A 22,455-nucleotide genomic window follows, 5' to 3' on the forward strand; every position below is an offset into this window, starting at 1 on the left:
AAAGCCTAAAATCTGCTGCTTTTAATTCGCAGCGATCGTTAGGGACTCTATCAGTAACATGTGCCTCCTTTACTATACTATGCTCTGATCCATATGTGCATCACTCCCCTCCTCTCGGCTCTCCCCCAAGGCCCATGCTGTGGTCCGTCTGTGGGAGATGTTGTTTTGGGTCTCGTTCCTTGGCCTGTCTGGCTCCAATTTGTCCCACCATTGCAGAGAGCAATATCAGACACAGTTCTCTCTCTCCCTCACCCACACACACTCTCTGTGTGGTTCCCGGCCAGCTCGCACACAGACTCTCACAATGTGTTTTATCGTTAAGAGCAAGTCAGGGAGTGAGTTTCCACACTGAAGATGAAGCCATTCTTGGATTGGGTTGACACATGAAGGGTATTATTCTTTTTTTTTTTTCAGTGACGCTTTGACGTTTCGATGTAAATCCGGCAGCCCTTCCCATCCTGCCATCACACGAAATTAATCCGAAGCTTTTTGAGAAATGCATTTTAACAAGGCATGTCAAAAACTAGCACAGGCAACACTGGCGCGAGATAGATAAGTGTGTTTGAGTGACAATATTCACTGCCAACATCAACTGCAACTTGCTGCCAGAACTTCTGACATACTGTACGTTGCCTAAGGCCAAGTTTAATAACATGGCCCTTCACTTCATCCAACTCCATCAACCCCACTTATGGAAGACATAAGTGAGTTTAATCAGCTACAACCAGTGTCCATGTTGCAGTTCCTCCTACTTCTAAGCTCCTGTCTAACATCTTGATTTCTGCAGAGTTGTGTCAAAACACACAAGAAAACGATAATCTCAAAACTGTTTCAACAGAAACTCAATTATTTAAATGTCTAAACAGTCCTGAATAGTCGCATAAAATGAGGTATAAACCAAAAAGCATAAGATGTAACTCTTGACTGGGTTCAACCGGTGTGGTTCAAGTTTGGTTTTACCTTGCAGCCACTCCCTGAAGTAGTGAAGCCACATGCGGGGCAACTGTCCGTTGTCCTCCTTCAGCACGTAGCGAACAGTGTGGAACCTCTGGTGGAGCTGGTGGAGCAACGGCTGGTTCTGCGCGTAGTCGGCCCGCTGTGTCACCACGTACATGTTGTAGAAGGAGAAGAACTTGAACTGGGCACCGATGAAGTCGTACTCGCTGGTCTCTCTGGGTACGATGTCCGTCAGCTCCAGGCCGTCCCTCACCTGGGTGGTCCCGTACAGGCTGACTCCCAGCAGGCAGAGGAACAGCACAATCACGATCACCTGGAATCAGAGGAACGAAGATGCAGTATTTTGTCAGTTCGCTATACTTGGACGGGCACCAATCACTTCTTAAAGCATATTGCGTATTTTAAATGAGGAGCAGAATTGTGGGCGATCGATGAAGAGTCGCAAAAGGTGGATTTTGGCAGCCAAAAAGATTCACAGGAGGAAGAACTTAGTTTAAATTGCTTAGAGAAAAAGATCTCTGACGTGCCAATAAACACAAGAAGCCAAATGACTGCAGAGATTTTAACAATGCGCTGACTACAGTTTTACTAGAATTCAATTTCGTATTTATTTTATCCTAACAAACTGTCAACTAGTTTATTTACATTGTAGCAAAGCTGCCATGCTAAAGAAGGAAAATCACAGCCATATTTGTAGTAAACTTTCCTTTAAGACGTTCAGCAATGAGGGGAAAGATGGATTAAGGCATTGTGGGGGCGTAATTTACAATATGGAGAAACCTTTGACATTGTCATGAAACTGAGGAACATTTTCTTCTAATGTCAAGTACAGGACACCAGATGATTTCAGTTCTGGAAGGCTTTGAGATGACTGGCCACCCAGGAGAATGAGGTCAGGCCATGTGTGACTCAGATAGGACAAAACCACAACCTCCACCCCACATTTTGTCTCTCTTCACTCCAGTGACTAAACTTCCTATTCGAATTAACACCAAGGTGAGTCAGGACACACTTAAAACTCACACAGTGGCTATCCCCCCCTACTTTTTTCTCTGTCTGTCTTTGCTACAAACACGCACAGAGAAGCTGAACTTGCCTTGGTGGTGGGCTGCAGAAGGAACGGAGCGTAGTGCTTCTCCGCAAAAGAGGCTAGCGTCCAGTGGGAGCAGGGGGGCTCGAGGCAGCGCAGGCCCAGCGAGGCTTCTCCAATCTGGGACAGCAGGTCCCGCGTGGAGCTGTTGTTTTCGGGAGTCTGGCTAGTTGATGAGGCTGCATCACCCTGAGGAGCGGAGCTTGCGCTTGGAGTCGGTACGGAAGGAGGAGGTGCTGGACGATGGTGGGAGAAGCCGGCGGAACCTCGGGATCCCCCATTACTTCGGCTCCCGCTGTTGTTGTTGCTGACATTGCCGTGAATGCTGCTGCTGCTGTTCCTGCTACTGCTTGAGTTGTTGTTGTGAAAGTCATTGTTAGGGTTGCTCCTAGTCGGAGCGGGGTTCATGGGCTGCACAGAGATCTGGGACCTGGGCTCGGCCGTGGTGTAGAAGGCCTGAGTGCGGGGGTCATACTCTGTCCTTAGCTGCACCGTGGACTGCATGGTGATTTGGGTCTGCTGGGCGAAGCCGTGGCTACTGTACGAGGGAGGGGGGCTGCTGTAGCTTGGGGGAGGCGTCTGATACGAGGGAGGAGGGGTGCGATATGATGGAGGAGGGCTGTAGCGACTACCGTCTGCCCCGTCCAGATACGCCTGGGGCTCAATCTGAATCACACGATTGGCACACGGGCTGCAGAGATACGGCAGGGAAAAAAAAGTCAAACAACTGACCGCAGTGAAAGAAAACATGCCGAGTGAATATTTGAACTCATTCATACGCCATCAGATTTTGTGAAATACTTAAGATGCTTAACATGTGTTCTGTAATCGTTTCTGAGTCTTATGCTACTGTGACTCTTCTCTCTCGCTCTCTCTTGCAAAGAGCATCAAATATAAAGCAGTGGAATTTAATAGTGTGTGTACACATCTGTACGATCGCCGAGCCAACAAGCATGCCCAGGCTGGCAGGCAGACTGGCAAAGTTTAATAAAGACCGTGACGGATAAACACACAGTCAAACAAGCAGACAGTGAGAGAGAGAGAGAGACGACTTCAGCAGTAATTAGGTTTTGACTGTGGGCGATTAAGGTGAAGATATCTCAGAGATAACCGAGTGTTGCAGTTATTCATCGTCAGATCAGAGATCTGAGGAAAACATAAAAGGGGGAACAGGAAAGCAATAACTTTCATCCGAAATGAAAGAAACCCTTTGTGTGTATGTGTGTGCGAGAGCGTTTTATGCACCTGTAGAAGCAGCAGAAAATGTCAAAACGCCTGTCTTCTCGTCTGTAGAGGTCCATGCTGAGGATGGCGGGAAAGATGAGCAGCACCATGGCGAAGTTAAACACCACCACCACCGCAGCCTGAAAAAGAAACACGGAAAACGTCGTGTTGTTTTATAAAAAAAAGGATCCGGTGGGTGATTCTTAGTGCGGAAGGTTTTGGTGGGATCAAGTCTGGAGCTTCAGAGGGCAGATAAGATTAAAATCACAGGAAAACAAAAGGTAAGCTGGAGGACGAAACCTCAAATCCTAGTGTAGGCATGTGATGAGAAAGGCATTTCTCGATAAATATCTCCCCATTCACGCACAAGCAACAAGATGTGACTGTGAACGGTTGCAGAGCCTCAGCGAAAACAGCGGGATATCTCGAACACACGTTGAAATAGCACAATCTCAATAAGTTAATGTCAAGAAGAAAAAAAACGGCCTTTCAACACATTTTCAGTTACTTTCAAGAAAGAAACACTTGAGTGTGCAGAGAGAGGGAGGAAAAAAAAATAAAAGACGAGGCATGTGTGTATGTCTAATAGAAGCCAGTACAATGTTGTGGTTAAGTATTTGAAGGTGGTGCACTGGAGCTGAGGGTGGGGGTTGGGGTTAGGTTGGGGCCCTGCCCAGAGTACAATCTGGATATTGCGTAGTTGCCAGACCGCTACACACACACACAGTGTCCCGTGTGTGTGTGTTAGGGTGTGTGTGCGCGAGCGTGTGTGTGTGTGTATCCCAGACCACCCAAGGAGCCAGAGGCCCGCGGGGCCTGAGGTGATGAGCAGGCGCTGCGTCTGCACAGACAACACACACCCCTTACACACTCGCACAGAAAAATGCACATAAACACACACATCTACTGCCAACTTTAAAAAAAAAAAAACAACTGTACAGCCTCCTACTTAAACCACACCTTAACACCAACCAGACACACACACACACACTCACGCACTCGCACATCCTCGCCCTCCCTCATTCCTCGGCTCACTCAACGAGAGAGCAATAACGTCGAAGAAACAGAGACGGAGTCAGAAGAAAACCTCTGTAAGTAGGCTGGAACAATTAATTCTCAATTGGCCCGCTAACATCCAGACAGATACAATATGACTCTGCTCACACACACACACGCACACAAACACAGAATGACCGCTAGCTGACCTCAGAGAGGGGATATTTATCATCACATCTGTCCTCTGCGAATGTGTGTGTGTTCCTCTGCGTGTTTTCCTGCTGTTATCGGAACAAGATTCCTCCTCTTTTTCTTTTTTTTTGTTCCTACTGATGGAAGGAAGCGAATGTGAGGCAAAACGGAGGAAAGATAGAGAGAGAGAGAGAGCGATGAACCCACAGGAAGCGTTTAATACTGATAAAGAGACGCACACATGCAACGCAACACATATCTCTGCGCCAGTTTCGACGCTGAGAGATGAATGGCACGATGTGTGTGTGTGTGTTCCATTTTAAAAGATGGGTATCACGAGCAGCCTGGTCCGCGAAGCTCGCCCTCGACAAAACCACAAGTGTAAAGCATTCATGGTATGTGTATGTTCGTGCGCCTTTCTCCAACGAGGCTGCATGGATTAGGCCCATGGGGTAAATGGATCATGTTTGACAGGCTCGCTGTACTAAAGCCATCCATCCACACATGCTAATATTGTACTCAACGTGGCGACATCTTACCTCACTCTGAGGGTGTGTGTGTGTGTGTGTGTGTGTGAGACAGAGAGAGAGGTGAGGCGGGCCATTGTTTATGCTCAACCGCAATCGTGTTTGCAGTACTTCCAGTACAATCTAAAAGGATTTATTAATCGATAAAACAGGTCTTAACGCATCTGCCTTATTTATTTTTTTAAGAAGTGTGCAGAAATTGTCTATTTAATGTTTCGTGTTTCGTCGATGTTTCACTTTAGCTATCTTTGTAAGCTCTCAATAAGCCTCGGAAACAGGGCGGCACAGTTAGCTTCAAGTCATGATATGCTACAAAAACCTTTGGATACATGACAACAATAGATACACATCATTCAGAAAAGCTTCTGGTGATGCTGTGGATGTACATGTAACCAAGTAAAAAAGCTGCAGCGTGAAGCTGTCCAAAATCATGACAAAAGTCTCCTTTAACAGTAAAAGGATCCACAACGTGTTTGACCTATACCTAAGATCTTTCATCCAACTCAACCCAAACATCAAACTGACAAATCATTTCAACCTCTCTACTCTTTTATATTTTGTACGTTCCATTTGCTTGCCCTATTGGCTTACTCACCGATCAGGCATAACATTATGACCACCTTCCTAATATTGTGTATGTCCCTCCTGTGCCTCCAAAACAGTTGTGACTCATCAGAGAATGGACATGGGCCTTCTGAGAGTGTCCTGTGGTGTCTGGAGTGTTGTTAGTGGGGGCCTTTGGGTCCTATGGGATCAGGAGAGGGACCTCTGCGGATCAGGCTTGTTCCAGTGCATCCCACAGATACTTGATCGGTTTGGGATCTAGTGAATTCGGAGGCCAGGTCAACACCTTGTGCTGTTTTTCATGTTTTCTGAGTTGTTCCTAAACCGTTTTTGTGTGTGTGCCTGTGTCAGGCTGCATCCTGCTGGGGATGGCCGCCGCCATCAAGGAGTGTCATAGCTATGGGGTAGGGGTGTCTGGTCTAGTCTAGGTGAGTGGTACATGTCTAAGTAACTACCACACTAAAGAATGCCAGGTCCAAAAGTTTCCCAGCAGAACACTGAATAGTCACAAGATGGTCAATGTCATTTACTTCACTTGTCAGTGGTTTTAATGTTGTGGCTGATCGGTGTATGTACATGTGCATGCACATGATTGGTTGTTTCCATCTGAAATTGTTTTCACTTCATACATATTTAAATTGGCCTTTCTTGACGGTGAAGACCTAACAAAGTTGATCCATTTACTGCAAGCGCTACCGGAGTCTTGACCTTTCTACGTTCTGTTTTCTTTCCCTTTCCTTCTGTTCATTCTGCAAAGACTCACAGGCATTCATACAAGAGTCATCAAAGGATTAATCTGACCTTATTCTCACTTAACAGTTTGTATCACTGTGACTTGTTGAGCGAATTCAGCGACCGCTGGTTAGAGGCATTTTGTCGGACGTCCCTTTCTGTTCTAGTTTTCACCGTTCTGGTGACGTCTATAATTACTGACAGATGCTGGAGAAGTCAGACCCCCCCACCCCCACCCCCACCGCACACACACACACACACACACACAACTAGGCCATTGCTTTTCAAACCTCCCACACAGATACTACAACTCTCCACACTTGCACATGACCGTGAGGATATGCACACACACGCAGGACGGGGGGTTCAGTTACATGGACCTCAGCCACAATCTGGACAGACACCGGGCCCACCACTAAACAGCCTCAAAGAAGAAGGGAGGAGGGCGGGGAAAGGTTTAGCAAAACACACACTCCTCCTCTTATACACACACAGGCAGGCACACCACTTCAGTTTGATGAATGAAATCAATAAGAACAACAGTCTGGACAAATGTGAGGATTACTAGTGAGATTAGAAAAAGAGAGAGAGTGGGCTCCCCCCACGCAGCTAGAAACACAGCATACCTGTAGGGAAAAGGCTCTGAGCGCCGGGATGGGGATGAGGGCCGCCATGAAGAATGCTGTGACGTTACTGATAGAAGTGAGAGCCACACTGGCCCCTGTCCTCTTCAGGCACTCCCCCGTACGGTCCTGACAGAGACAGAGAGGCAGATGAAAGGAGAAGCAGTGAAACTTTAGATCCGACTTCAGCCAAAGGCAAAACGTGTAATACTTGAGATTATGTTCAATTATCGTAATACAGATATGACTGACAGTGATTGCGACATTTCTTGAAGCCCTGAAGTGCTTGGATAATCCACTTGGAGCTTTTTTGACGTTTGAAACGCGAAGGAAAATGAGGAAAGCACCTGAACTTTTAGCGCTAAAATCTCTGCACCTGAACAGCCTTTTCAGCCTTTTTCTTGCAGCCAACGCGAGCCTGGAAGGTTCGGCGGCAACCCGCGCGAAGACTTGAGGACGTGCAAGACCACACAGGGAGTGTCTGCAGGCGTGCGCACCTCCGTGTGTGTCTGCGGGATCGCATGTGTGTGTTTGTGTGTGTGTCAGACAGGAGAGATCAGGTTCAGCTCTGTTTAGTTTTCATCTCAGCCACACAAAGGAAGCTGGGGGATGAGGGAGGCACAGGGACGAGGGCCGGGAGGGAGAGGGAAGCAGGGGAAAACAAAAACAAGCAAATACATGCCTGTGTTTTCACCGTCTGCAGATGAAAAGTTACCGCGTTCCACACACACACACAAACCCCCGCCCGCATTAGGCTGCAGAAAAATACACTTTTCTTTCAGTTTTTAGTCGTTAAATTCTGTTTGTGCTTGATCTGCTTCTGGAAGACAACAGTCTTGCTACTGCTGCGATTTAAAAGACAAATAGCTGTCCTTTAAAACGCAAGGAAATAACTGCAATCCCCTAAATACTATTTAGTATTTCACAAGCACATATCCAAGCGACTTAATAAAGTTAACACAAAAACAGGATTTCTTATCATTAGAACTGCTCAGATGGGACGGCTGAGTGTGTGGCACGCGGTTTGTTTGATGCCACGTCACGGGCGCGAACGGGTTCACACGTTCCCCTGTGGAGGAGATAAGACAGCAGAGGGGTAGAAGCGGGGTGAGAGAGGGCGCGCCTCACCTCAAACGGGATCCTCTTGTTCTGTCCGGTCTCACTGAAGGCATGAGCGAGGAGGAAGACGTCGTCCACTCCAACTCCCAGAGCCAGGAAGGGGAGCACCTGCAAAACACGCAGAGTTCATGTTTTGCGCCTGTGTGTGTTTGTTTCAGGGAAAATAATGTTTTTTAACTCTAAATTCTTCCACTTTTAGTCTTTTTAAAGGGGCAAAGTTTTGGAGAATTTGAAGACAAACATGGTTTAAGTTCTGGTCGAGGCCCGAGGAAGCTGTCAGTAACTGTCTGACAACACCTGTGTCCACCAGGATATAAAATCAGCCCCGTGTGCTCATTATGTCTGTGCTTAGTGTCTTTTGAGAGCCAACAGGCCTCGAGGTTTAACCGGCCGACAGCCCTCAGTGGCTTGCGCGTGAGTTACCTGTGTGGTGGCAGCATTGAAGGAGATGCCCAGGAGAGAGCAGAGGCCCAGACCGGCTGCCACAGATAGCGTCACCAGCAGGACACCCGCCAGCCCGACAGCGCCCTGAGACTTGGCGCAGTCCCACCGCAGCATGGTGAGACACGCATAGGCCAGCTGGGCGGAAACGACAACCGAGGAAACCAGTGGTCAAACAACACGTTGGGTGCGAAAATCAATTAGTGCAATGAGCGCGAGAAGTGGCGTTTAAGGCCAAAAGCGCTTTTCATTAGCTCTTACCATCAGCAGGTATCCACTGGCCACACGGATAACACTGACGTCAGAGAAAGACTTGAGAATGTCTTCCAGGGTGGTGGTGGTGAAAGACAGGACCTTCTGAGACGAATTTGCCGCCACACTCTGCAGCACAGCCTGAAGAGGGAGACACAAACAGAAGAGTCTTTATAAAGTCTTTAAATGTATATATAAAAATGCAATAGCAAAACAATACGGCTGAAGAGATAAAATGCGTAAAAATATGAATAAAATACATCCCAAAATGCGACTCATGCAGCAGCAGCGGCTTATGCATTCACGCTCATACAGTGTTTAATAATCAGCGCAAGCGTAATAATATCTTTTAACATTTCAATTCGACATTGACGAGGTACTTCTCTTGTTTGCCGAGCTAAACCAGCACAGATCTCCACAGAAAAACGGATGCTGCCGACCGACGACCATTTACACCAGTGCAAATGATTTTCAGCAGAATATATAATTAATCAAACGGACTTAATGCAAGTCGCATTTCAGAAGAAAGTCAAACTGCACTTTCAGCCTGTTTTCTAACCAGCTTGATAACTTGATGTCTCTAGGTCTAGAATCGCTACATCCCGTAACAAAAATAAATAAATAAAACAAAGACAGGCCTGAATAATGAGGTCTGCCTGTTGTAGGAGAATCCGCAGACAGTACCACGACCCGTCCTCTCTCGTTCTCTCTCTCTCCCTCTCACTATCTTAGAGCAGACAGATGGCTTCAACATTGAACTGCAGTTACTGCTCAGTGGGGAGCAATGCTGGCTGACACACATTAGGAAGCACGCACTAGATCACACACACACACACACACACTCGCGCCCACATGTAAACGCGCACATGTGTCCGCCACATACCGACGTGAACGCATACCCCTGCGCGGACACGCCTAAACATGCAGGATTTATTTACGCCCCGGACACGCACCGTTTTATTTGCCATCTTTCTGCATGTGTGATGAGATGACAACTGATTTAAAAACGAATAAATAAATAAATAAAATCAACTAAATGATGTCTCGTCTATCAGTGACTACTTGGTCTGAAGATTAATAGCACACACGCATACTCACACACACACACAGGCTCACAAGGTCACACCATGAGGGCCCCCAAAACAAAGACCAGATGATGTCACACATGAGCCACCAATGGGGCCACAGCTGGGAAAGCGATTGTGTGTGAACCTTTGAGTGTGCTTTTGCGTGTGCGTTCGAGCGCGGGTTTCGAGAGAAAGAGAGAGAGAGAGTGAGAGAGCAAGAGAGAAAAGAAAAAGAGAGATATCCAGCACTCTCTTAATGTATTCCAGACATGCTCACCCTGTTGCTCTATTGCTCCTGCTCTACTGAGCGGTGTGAGGAAGGCTTTAGCCCTTTACCACACACCAACAGTGGTTCTAGTATCTATCAGGGGCCCGGGCTTTGGATGGGGCCTTTCCATGTTCACCTGTATCCGGCCTGTGATTTACAGTGTGGTTGTAGAGGATTTAGGGTACATTCCTTTTCTCTTTTCTCCTTCCTTTCCCGCTTTTCTGAATTCACCCTCTCTCTCTCTCTCTCTTGCTCTCGTTTTGGCCCTCACCTCAGAGTATCTCCTCTGCCAGGCTTCCAGTATGGCCGCAGCCTTTTCTTCATTCCAGTTGATGTGGGAAACCTCCTCGTAGCCCCGAAAGTGCTCAAACATCTGCTTGGGAGTCATCAGCTGGAACATGGTCTGTAAGGCCTGGGCACTGGAAAGGAGGGAACGAGGGAGGGGAAAAAGGGGGAGGAAAACACGGGAGGGATGAAAGGTCGAGGACAAAAAAGGAAAGGCGGTCTGTGAGGTGCAAGCAGTCAGTGATAACATATAAATGAACATTTCTGTTGATATCCAAAGACTAGCACTCAGTCCAATGATGTGCAGATGTGGGGCCAGCTATGAAACACCTGCGTGAACCCAGATTTTTCAAAATAAGGAGCACCAAACCAGATTAGAAGCTCTCCAAGCCAAAGGGATGAATTAAAATAAAATATATTAATGCTACAGCGTCTGGAGCCCATTGGATAACAGTCACCATGAGCAGTACCGTGTTACGCCCATTACTGCTCCATCTAATGTGACTACTGAGGCCAGAGTCCAGCTGTTGCACTTGCTTCATTTACCACACACCAAACAGCGCCGCCATGCTCATTAGGCTGGCTAAAACACGCTCAACGGCCAAAACATTAGGCACACCAGTGAAAACAAAAGCCTTCTAATAACAGTCCTGCGCAACGTCCGCCCTTCACGGCTGTTATAATGTTCAGTTTATGGGCAGAATTAAACGCAAAAGTGTTTCTGCTATTTAATCTATCCCACCGACTAAAAAACGGGGCTGTGAAAAGAAGAGAAACATGTGTCGGCGCAACACAATACCGTTCAACAGCCTTGCAAACCGCAGCCTCCAAAATGAAAACACAGTTGAATCAACAGGTCGTTGGTTATTTTAAACGAATGCTGAATACAATAACCTTCACGAAGCTGAGATCTAATGCAGGACTGCTGCATTAGAATGCACTTGTTTTCACATGTGTACCTAATGAACTGTCCATTATTTTGCTTCAAGGAGTTTTTGGATTACTTTATAATCTCCGCACTCTAAAATCAAAGATAATAATAAACAATGCTCAGCAATTTTGGACAATATGAGGTGATCATACTCCATATGATATATCATACTGTATAGTGTGTTATATTATGCAAAACAATTTATTCTCTTGCATTGAAATTAATACAAAAACAAAAAAAGAAATTATTTTTTGCAAAATATAATACACTATACGGTATCTCCAGTGGAATGTGGAATTTGAATTTCCCTATACATTCAACTGAGACTACAGTTATCACCAAAATCACATAACTCATCATTCTCCTACCCATTAAAAAGACTCTCTCCATCTCCTCCAACAATTCAAAGCCCTTCCACAAGGCTTCTGATCAAGAGGGCCAGAATATCATAGTGTAATGAGGAGCGCGCATTCCTAATATACACATCAGGAAGGCAATAAAATAATATGACTGATCAGTTATTAACAGTTGACTCTGGAACAGAGTGCAGCCTCTGCACAGTAGCCGAGTCAGTCTCCGCATTTTCCGATCCCGAAAGTTATTCACGAACTAAAGCAGCGGACGTTAGCCTGTCATTCGCCTCATGAATGTGATCTCTGTAATGTGGTGATAATCACGGTAATGGTGGCAGTTAGTAAACAAGATGTAGAAATGGAGTGCCAGCAGCAACAGCCCAATGGAGAGACGTACACACACGCATAAACACACAAACACACACACACAAGGCAGGCAGGCAGGCGGGCAGGCAGGCACAGACACTCTAATGACCCAACCTTGCCAGGAAAAAACACAACCACAAAACACAAACAACGCGCCCCACTGTACTCTGTGACCAGTCTGTGTGTGAGTGTGTGGCTCAGCCTTTGTGTGTACATGCATGTGCATGCACCGTTCAAACTGCGAAACATTAACATTAAAGTATGCGGACCGTTAGCAAAACGTCATTTGTGTAGCGTTCCCGGGAAGCTGCTTATTGCATAATAGAGAGTACACACTTTTAATTCCTGTGTAAATGTTATATTTTCGGATTATATAAAAAGTGTGTAAAATACAGTAACTAACTCACTGTAACTCACTGTAACATGTTCCGTTAAGTGTTGTGCACGGCTTGCTCCACGTGTTTTATTTCATGCATAAAACTGCATATTATATGTCCATAGGTAAACCACATAATCCATACGCTTTAGCCTGGTACTTGTGCTGGAATTAAGTCTATGTACCCCAGATCGCTGTATATTTGGACAAACTAGCAAGGCAATAGATCACTCTGTGCACATGTGTGTGTGTGTGAGTGAGTGGGCAGTGTCCAAGCAGAGCAGCCAGAGCTGAGCAGGAACAGCTGGAGCTCTAAGATTTCACTGGAATCTGCTAATGACTGCAAGATTTATAGCACACAGCGCACACGCTCCCGCGCACGCATGCACGCACGCACGCTTGCGCCGCCTCAGAGAGCGTAAGGGAACAAAAAACACACAGTCTCTCCAAGAATAAGCGCCGTCGTGATCGCTGCGGTGTTTACGAAGGTGCGTGTGTTACCTGAGCAGGGGCCCGCTGCCGTTCTTGGTGGTCCCTCCTACAATCAGTTCCTCCTGCCAGTGCATGTACTTCCTGGACAGACCGTGGCAGCCTCCGCTCAGGATCCGCGCCACATCGAATGGCTGGTGCAATAAAAGCCACAGGCGAGAAAATAACTGTCAGCAGCTTGTCGCGAACTAAAGACTTAATGTTTTACGAAAACATATAAATGTTGTGTACACACAGACTCGTAGATGTGCGCCTACCTTGGTTGAGTTCTTGTTGGGTGCAGTGAGGGGGCAGTCAGGGTCAGCGGGGTTCAAACAGGGTCTATCCATGTAGCCGTGTCCGACGTCAGCCTTTTCCAACATGTCCTCAAAGCCTTCTACGGGGATGTTTAGCCTTCGCAGCTCCTCAAGGAATGTCTTGGGGTCAAAGTTGGTCCACTGCATAGGGTCTTTACCTCTGCAAAGTTAAAAAAGCAAGCAGGTGTTTTGTTCAACTATCAGTTTTGCTGTGTATCGCTTTATTTGAACTTTTGCACATCTTTCCTGTGCACCGCAATTGGATCTTTGTTAGAAATAGTTGTTAGAAAGAGAAAACCAAAGCAACTTATGGGCTATCACATTAACCACGGTCATTTTGGTTATGTTAGGCAATGCGGTTCACATATGTTAGCTCACTTTACAATTATAATAACCAGTGTGAAACATGTCCAGAACTGTGGACATATTAAATTAATTCATAAAAGAAGGGAATGAGAGAACATAATAGATCCAACACTGGGTGTATTTGCATCCACATTTTACCTAGTCTGTTTATCCGCTTTCTTGCTAGGTGGCAAAAAAATAATAAGCTGAAATTGTTTTCCATCATGCAATGGTTGAATTCTTGCTCCAACCCAGACCTCGTCTCTCTACGCTCTCTATTCCTCACACATTCCAATCTCTCTTCCTCTGAATTCGTCTCTCGCTCGCTGTCATTCAGACTACATTGTATGTGCTTAACCAGGCTTGGGTTATTATTCCCGGCCTCCCAACCAGAACATGGTTAAAAAACTTTATTTACCATCTCAGGCCGATGGGCAACACATACACGCAAACACACACCCCGACGACACCGATTCAAGACGATGCAATTTCAAGGGTTGGCGAAACGGGTGTACGCGCTGGTGGCGATGGCGCACACATGCGCACGCAGAGGTAAAGGTCTGCTGAGCGTTACTGTAGCAGCAGGCCATTAGCAACAGAACGGCCAGACAATGGTGTGAGGCCCAGGGCTGGAGAGAAGCTATCGGCAGTGATACGCATGCCAGCAAACACTACAATAGAGCCTTCAGAGGGGACGAGTTCAGGACACACACACACAGATGCACACACACTTGTTCTTATGTGGTGTCTCTTTGGACGGATGGAGTGTGTTGGAGCAGACTCTGCTAAAGGGGGTAAAAACAAGATCTCCTGAGGGAGGAGAGTCAGACCTCCTCCTTCCCTCCCTGTCTGAAAAAACAATATCATCACAGATAACAGACACTCCAAGGCCATAACCAGTTCTCTTGAAATAGGCGAGCTGCAGTGGCATGCTGTGATTTCGCTTAAACATCATAAAATACTCATGGATTCAAGTACTTACGGGAGATAGGCCGTTCCAGACTGAAGCTTAGCTCCCTCCCAGAAACAGTCCAAAGGGGTGATGATGAGGCAGGGGTGTAGTCTTTCTATGATCTACGTGTGGATAAGCACACAACAGGTATGACACACTTGGACGTGTACTGCTAATGATCCAGGGAGAAAATGCAACTAGAGATCAATGCATGGTCATATTGCACCATCTGCATCTTACCTGATCCATATAATGAGTTTCTGTGACTAGTTCTCCTGATTTGTAGCATAAATGTTCTAATTTCCATTGTCTGAAAATAAAAGAAAACAGTTTCTGTTTAGTTTTCTCTCATGGCAGTATGACAACTTAATCCTCTGGGAATAACCTGAATAAAATGATAATCACTTTTCTGTTATGCTAAAACAGTAGCTCACTGTATGTACGCCTAAACAAAGACGGGCAAAAGGTTTGATTTGTCACCTGTTATATAGGTAAACATGAACTCTGCTGGCTCGGATTGCTGACTCCAGGTGCTGCAGGAGAGCGTCAACCGTAAGCACATTGGCTCCGTCCTCCCGCGGCGTCTGGATCATCAGCTGAGGGTTAAACATGGCCTCCTCTCCTATCTTCTGCCGCGTGTACCTCAGTTCCTGGTTCACACGCCCACCAACTGAGAAGAAAAAAAAATGTATTCAAACATTTGTGGAAAAACACAACACAAGATTACTGCATGATTACATTTACTGCATTTCAGGCTGATTTTCAACCCAAAATATCATCATCTACGTTTATTTTTTATGCAAAAAGGATTACTGTAACCTTAAACCTTGCAGTTAGCAGGACCACCAAGTACATAAATGTATGTACAGATAAAAATGTTGGTACATAAATACGTAAATGAGCAAAGGAAAAATAAAATAACATATTCCAGAGTCCCTTTAAGGGATACATCTTAAAAACGCAGGTCTAACCCTAACCCAACAAGTGCAAGGTTGAAACGTCAAGGTTAACACAAAAGTCTTTAGTGTAAAGATAGCATTAAAGCTTTCATCAAATGTATACAAATACCGATTTTATACTTTAAACTATATCACAAAGCGCACATTAATGAGCTTCTAACGCAGTACACTGCAAATATCTATCCAACACTGACAGCCTAGGTGAGTCAGCCTGAACAAGCTGCTCCATTCATATCACTGTGCGTAAGACATCTGCGACTCAAGAAGCAATCTTCTGTTCTTTCCCCAAAGACATCCTCCCAGCCAGGCCCGGGACATTATCAGACTTGTATCTTAAATGAAAGCACTTTGCTTACTACAATGGCAAACATCCTTCCCGAAGAGTAACATCACCCCAACAAATCCACATTTCACAAACAGCTCAGCGTTTCTGCTCAAAATTTGCAAACAAGTCGTCAGCGCCAAACCACGTCTTCTGCACATGTGTGTGACGCACCGTGTGTGTGTGTGTTTGATAGAAGGGAGGAACTCTTCCAGGCTTTGCTCCCAGTATCGTGGTGAGACTAAGCCCTGTGCGTGCGCTCCGGGTTCCGAGCTAGCCCGAGCTACAAAAGCAGCCTTTCAGGACGTTTAGCTGCCCTTGCTCCACGCCCAGCACGGCCGAGAAAAAGTCTGGCGAAGTCCCACAAACGCATATGAACAAATGCGGGCGATTGCAGTCATGCGTTGACGGGGCAAAGTGTCCCACTTTCGTTCGAAAGAACAAGAAAAACGGTGCATCATCGTTTGTTTAAAGCCACACAAGAGCGCAAGCTTTGTCACGTTTCGTACTCAAGGCTGAGGTTTGTGTGTGTGTGTGTCTGCGTCCTTGAGTTCAGCATATCTGTGTCTGATTTACAAGCAGATGATTTGCGCTCTTCCATCATCAGTGACTAAAAGCTCAGTGAAAGCTCGGGCAATTTATAGTCATTTTCTTTCACTTTCTCTCTCTCTCTCACACACACACACACCGCAAAACACGTCCGGTGAGAGCTGACTGTGTGAAAAATCTGTAACATTTTACTATGCCCTAATCCAATTTAACAATTCCGCTCAATTCGTGCAACAGCAGGCATGGATTGAATATTTTTAGTCCATTGTAATGGTATTAAAGTTGAACATAAGCATGCCTGTTCTGCTGGGATGGACCACCCAGTCAGACCAATGGGACGAGGAGGGAGGGGGCCATGTCTTGGGGCATTAGGAAAACACACTTGATTTCTTTTTTTCTGGACCCAAACAGCATTCCCATCTGATCCTGTCTGAAGGCATGTTTATAATACTCATCATTAATAGCAGGCCCGGGCTAACTGGAGCGACATGCTTTCCACTGCTAGGTCGGCTACACAGCTACGTTACACCAGCCCGCTCTTCAAAGGAGCACGCATGGAACTGATTAAGACCCGACGCACACTGACAGCGCACTAACAAGTCGACTTGTCTGATGCACTCAACGCTCAAAGGCAAAGCTAGCCCGAGGCTTCGGTCTAAGTTCAAGAAGGAGAAGGGGAACACGGGTATAGAGAAAGAGGCACATCCATTTTCAGGATGCCTCTAGATGTTTGAGGACGTGAAGAAAGGTCCGACTGAAAAAAGAAACAAAAACGGGAGGGTCATGCTGAGAATGAATCACCGTCTTTTCTGAACACTCTCCAAGTCACGGACTGCCACCCAAAGATCCTGAGTTTACAGCAAGCAGTGGAGGAACGGGACAAGTCAAAGGAATGCACTCTCTCTCTCTCTCTACAGGAAACAGCACATTACAGCCTCGGGCTTAGAGAATTCCACACTTCACGAGGTTACAAAGTTTTGGGGTCAACACTCACACAGCCTCGGGGTGAAATTAACACCCCAGCTGGACCAGGAAAGCGCGCTTGTGTGTGAGTGTGCGCGAGCGTACACTTCGGCGTGCGTGCGAGCATGAGCGTACGAGTGTGTGTGTACACACAGCTGTGTTTCTTCAATGACACATATTCCCATATTCCTTCTCCTAAGAAAAACTGGCTGACCCCAGCATGTGTTGATATCTCGGAGGTATCTCGCCGCAGGCTCAGCTGCTGTCACCAAAACACGGCGTCACAGGCTTTCTAATATTTCTCAAAGCAGCTCAAATTGTCACTCACTTGCTCTCTCTTAATTTCAATCCATCAACACAGTTGATATTAGAGCTCTAATTGTTAATTATTCTTATTATTCTGGCCATTAAACAATGATCATGTGATGCTGCTAGAGTCCTAAGTGTGCACAAAACTTACAGTCATAACTAGGAATTTCTTGAATCAAATTATCCCAACTGCCAAACTTTTATCAACACACGATAAACCAATATAGCTGAAATGCTTAGTGACTAAGCTGACTAAGCAGAAATGCTTAGTAAATGACTACTATCAACAGAATTACGATCAGAAACTATTTCAGATAGCTGATTAACTGGAAATCATTAATCGACAAAATAATAAGCAGATGGCTGTTCCTGGATCAGTCACTTCAGCAACGTTTCTGCAAGCATCCCTTTTATTCATTCATTCACTGCGGAGTTAGCGTGTACTACCACCTGTGTGTGCGCGTTAGATGTGCAAGCGCTTCTAATGATTGATGAGAGATTAAAAACTCCAAAAAAGAAAATCCCTCTCAAAAATGGACCTAAAGAGAAGGGAAGAGAAGAGAGGAGGCCTATGTGTGTCACTGTAGTGGAGCCCTCAGTGTGGGTATTCAGCGTGTTGCATAACATTAACCCCTGGTCCCCCCTATTCTCAAAGTAGAGGAATGGGGAGGGTGAGGAGGGGGGGGGGGGGGGGGGCACGAAAGGAGAGAAAGTAGGTTTCTAAGGAACTGACATCACCCCCTTCCTCCTTTCAGTTCTCAACTCCCCCCCTCCTCCTCTTTATACTCTCATTTTCTCTCTCCTTGCTCTATTCAGCTCTACTCTGGGATTGGCCAGATCATGATGGCAATCAGCCCGGCCCCCTCTGTCAAAGCCAGCCCACCCCACCACCCCCTTTTCACCCTCGCCAACTTTCTCCCTTTTCCAAGCCAGCACACAACGGCACAGGCCCCCCCCCCCCCCCCCCCCCGCACATCTCTTATGTCTGACAACGGAAGCGGCCCGCACTTTCAAGGAAAACATGAAACACCACCAGCAGAGAGTTCCTCCAAATCCTATGTGGGATGCTGTTATTAAACCCAACAGCAATAGCAAAAAACACACCTGTGGATATTTGCGCATTATATATTTAGAATTAAATACTAAAGTAGAAGCAGTTTGAAGCCCTCGCCACTTTCTTTACATCTAACAGACGGCTCGTATAACATCTGATCTTGATATATGCGGGAGACCCCGTATAAGAATACACTGTATGTGCATGCATGTGGCTAAACACATCTTTGTGTGCGTCTGTGTGCAGAGAAAGGATTAGCTGGATTAGGCCCCATCTCAGCAGGGACCCCTGCGGTGAGGAGGAAGCCCCCCAAAACCAGGTCATCTCTCCGCTACAGAGTCTATAGCGACCTCCCATACCCTGAGCCCCCTGTACCACCGAAAGAATGAAGGGAGAACCCGTCCAGCAGGCTTTGCTACTTTGCTGTGCTTTTGGAGAAAATGTTCGCTTTGCACGTAAAAAGGCAATGCCTCCACGTGCAACATAAATGTCACATGCTTCTCATTCATGTGTATTCTCGTACAAGGTAATTATTAAAATGCAATGAACAGTGTCATTTAATAAATATATAAAGAATAAACTGAAATAAAGGGATTCATGTAGAAAATCACACACAGCTGCTTATGATACGGCTGATTTTCAAATTGTAGTTCAAGCAGTATAAAAGAAACGTAAAAAAGATGCATTTGCTTTATTATTATAATTATTATTTCTGCATTTATTTTGTTTGTTCATATACCTACACAGCACATAATGCTACAGTGCATTCATGTGGGACATATCGAGAAGTCTTAAGTCAAAGCTGCTTACACTTGCTTGCTCCTTCCCCGCTATCAGTCAATAGCTCAGGTAGAGTTTCCCACGGTAACGCCCCCGCCCCCCGCCTCATGTCCCTGCCTCGTCTTTTCCTGTTTGTCTCTTTCTCAGCTGCTACTGCCAATCCCCGGACAGAGCTTTGATCAGGAGAACCCACCTGTTGCTTCTTCCTTGTACCATCTGCTGTCACCGTGTCCGCGTCTAGACTGATCTTTCCTAGATTTGCCTTCCATGTTTTTCATCTGCCGCTTTATCAGAATAGACCCGTTCTGCGCGTTACTTTACCGTGGAGCAACTTTTGCCTTTTCTGCCTTTTTTTTTATTTTTTTGGAATATCTTTTCATCATTTATCTTTATGTTTTATCGCATTAGTAGAACAAAAGTGCCTTACGTAACACCAGAAAGAACATTTAACATTTACCGTTGAGTGTACTCCACTGCCATTTCCGTTTGCAACTGTGACTGAGTTCCACCTTGATTCTCTACTTGAAGTACTGCTTTTTAAAAATAATAATCAATGTCTACACGTCTGCAGTCAGCTTATGGCCGACTTAAAATGTGACTTACGACCTCTCAATTGTAGAGCGTGGGCAACATTAGCGGTAGCGTCGTGGAGGCAGCGCACACACTGCAGCTTACATAGCATTAATAGTGGTTTTGAATGTGGGCTCTGCAATGCAGGTGTGCACACAACCACAAATATGTGATGAAAGGCCTTACTGAGAGCTGAGACCCTATCTGACCCATGGCGAGCCATGGGTCCGGCCCTCACACTCTCCTTCCCTCTCTCCCCCATCAGCATCTTTTCAAACAGGAGGGGGGCTGCCGCGCAGAGGGAGGGTAAAACAAGCAAGGTAGAGCGGGTAAGTGAGTGAGAAAGAAGTGGATAAAAACCGAGGAGGTGACAGAAAAGCGAAGGAAACGACAGGAACGGAGAGCAGTGGAGGCTGCCCCGGCGCGCAGCTGTAGCGCCTCATGCAGCCGCACACCCCCGAGCACCCCGACCCCTGACACAAATGTGACACCCCAGCTGCCAACCGCTGCCCCCCTGAATCCCCACCCATACCACCAGCCCTCACCCCCCAAACTACAGCATTACCATATGTATGGCTTCCCTCGCCCCTGATTATGCTAATCACCTGTCCGGCCCCTGCAGCCCCTAAAATGGGTGTATTTAGCAGTCGGCTGGCTCCCAATGCAGCTTCCCCTGGGCCCGAGGTGTACATTCACACACTCCTCAATGGGCAGATTCTTCCACGTTGCTGCCTTCATTCAGGTCCCTCTCTCCGCTACCAACCCCCAACCTCCACTCCAAAAAAAAAAAAAAAAAAAAAAAAAAGATCTATTCAATGCCAATGGATTCACAGAGCAGAGGAAAGAGTAGTTGGGGAAGAAAACGCTGACAGAAAGTCTGTGTTTATAGCATGTGCAAAGAAGTGGCTGTGGCTCAATCAGAAATGATGTATTAAATGCAAATCACAAGAGATTTGATGCTACCGTGCTACTTGGATAGTGCGGCCTTTTGTTGAACATTTAAAATAATTTCTTTAAAAAAAACAAAAGAAACAACACAAGACGAAACAAGAAGCATGTCAAATTCAAGCCAGGTGAGCCTTTCTGTCCGCGCTGCATTTACAGCCTTGTGATTGGCCCCCAGCCCAGTCATAACAGACCGTGACACGAGCCTGTACAGCCAATCTCAACCAGCCATCTCTTTGTCATTTCCTGTAAAGATGGCCCTTGATTTCAGGTATCCCAAAATCACACATTCCAAAGGGTGGGAGAGAAGACACAGGCGAAGTGTGAATGGAAGAAAACCAAATTAATAAATTTTTCCAGGTACTTCATTCATGCAGGCCATTTTCTGCGCTACCATAGCGACTCATAGTTAAATACTGCTGGTCAATAACTGTGCCAACACAATGCATGATCATCGCCACCTATACGTGTTACTTTTTCATTTAACAAAATACCTCAGCATAGGCGTTAGCACTTCTATCCCTGCTCAAGGCCAGTGCAACAACCTTTTCACACATTGGAGTTGCATTTTTTTTTTGGCTAGCTGACCTGTAGGCATTCAGACCAAACTCATTACGGAACTGAAACAGAAGCTATGCTGCACTACGGCTTCTGAAGCTGTCTGATTTTACTCAGCGGTGACGACCGAGGGGTAAACGTGGTCGTATTCATGTCACAAAGTAATCTACCAGGACCGTGCAGTTTAATGTGCGGTATGTTACTGGCCAGTGCAGTGCCTTGACAGACGACTTTACCTTACAGTGCTGCAACAGTCGGACCAGCTTCAACTTTCATACGCAGCAACGCATCCAAATTAATTAGCAAACAAGGTTCAAACCAGTCTGAATACGGCCCTTTGCCCAGTAATTACTGTCCTTTTGGCTCCGTTTTGGTCTCCACCAACTTCTGAAGGAAATACCTGGAAATTTAACCGTGCCGTCTGTAGATTTGCTTAGACTTGTGAATATAGGTTACATTTTAGTGCCTAAACACCCTTCTTTTCAGTTTTGTTTGTACTTTATTTCTCTTTTGTCACACTTTATTCGTTTTCTGGGCTTTTTATGAAAGGCACTTTGTAACTTTTTGTTTTAAATAACATCAGAGATGTTTAGTTGCTCCTTCCAGCCAGAAACAAAGTTGACAGGTAAGATGGCCCAAGATACATTCAGGTAGCAATCATTTATCTGTTTATTTAAACACTACACATGTTGTGTGTCAATGCACTGTCAGTATAAAAATGTACATTTAAGAGAGGCAGTTGAAAACAACCTGATCCGTGACTGAACTTTTGGATTCTTGATGCTTTCTGATATTTCATAGCCCACCCTAATAAACAAAGCAAGTGAAGATTAATTTAGCTGTGAAAAAAGGTGAAGTTTAATCAAGTGTGCGGATGCTTTTTTTAAATTATTATTATTAATGAATCTCTTCTTATATTACACAACCGCTTTTCTCACTGTAAACACCCATCAAACAATGACACCCATCAACTGCTGCACCGAGTAACACCCAATCCGTTG

At 45.9% G+C, this 22,455-nt stretch overlaps 1 protein-coding gene across 1 annotated transcript in view; it reads right to left on the reverse strand.

The window, feature by feature from the left end:
- ptch1 (patched 1) overlaps positions 1-22,455 on the reverse strand; it is a 47,731-nt gene that overhangs the window by 16,391 nt on the left and 8,885 nt on the right. The window contains exons 3-15 of the mRNA XM_084551784.1: positions 14,926-15,115; positions 14,686-14,755; positions 14,476-14,567; positions 13,110-13,308; positions 12,865-12,986; positions 10,324-10,471; positions 8,727-8,858; positions 8,448-8,603; positions 8,034-8,132; positions 6,909-7,034; positions 3,293-3,411; positions 2,054-2,738; positions 961-1,270 (exon numbers count right to left, since the gene is read on the reverse strand). Coding sequence (XP_084407910.1) covers positions 961-1,270; positions 2,054-2,738; positions 3,293-3,411; positions 6,909-7,034; positions 8,034-8,132; positions 8,448-8,603; positions 8,727-8,858; positions 10,324-10,471; positions 12,865-12,986; positions 13,110-13,308; positions 14,476-14,567; positions 14,686-14,755; positions 14,926-15,115 — 2,448 coding nt within the window. The remainder of the gene's footprint in view (positions 1-960; positions 1,271-2,053; positions 2,739-3,292; positions 3,412-6,908; positions 7,035-8,033; positions 8,133-8,447; positions 8,604-8,726; positions 8,859-10,323; positions 10,472-12,864; positions 12,987-13,109; positions 13,309-14,475; positions 14,568-14,685; positions 14,756-14,925; positions 15,116-22,455) is intronic.

Source organism: Chelon labrosus (assembly GCF_963514085.1).
Source record: "Chelon labrosus genome assembly, chromosome: 9".
Lineage (NCBI taxonomy): Eukaryota > Metazoa > Chordata > Actinopteri > Mugiliformes > Mugilidae > Chelon > Chelon labrosus.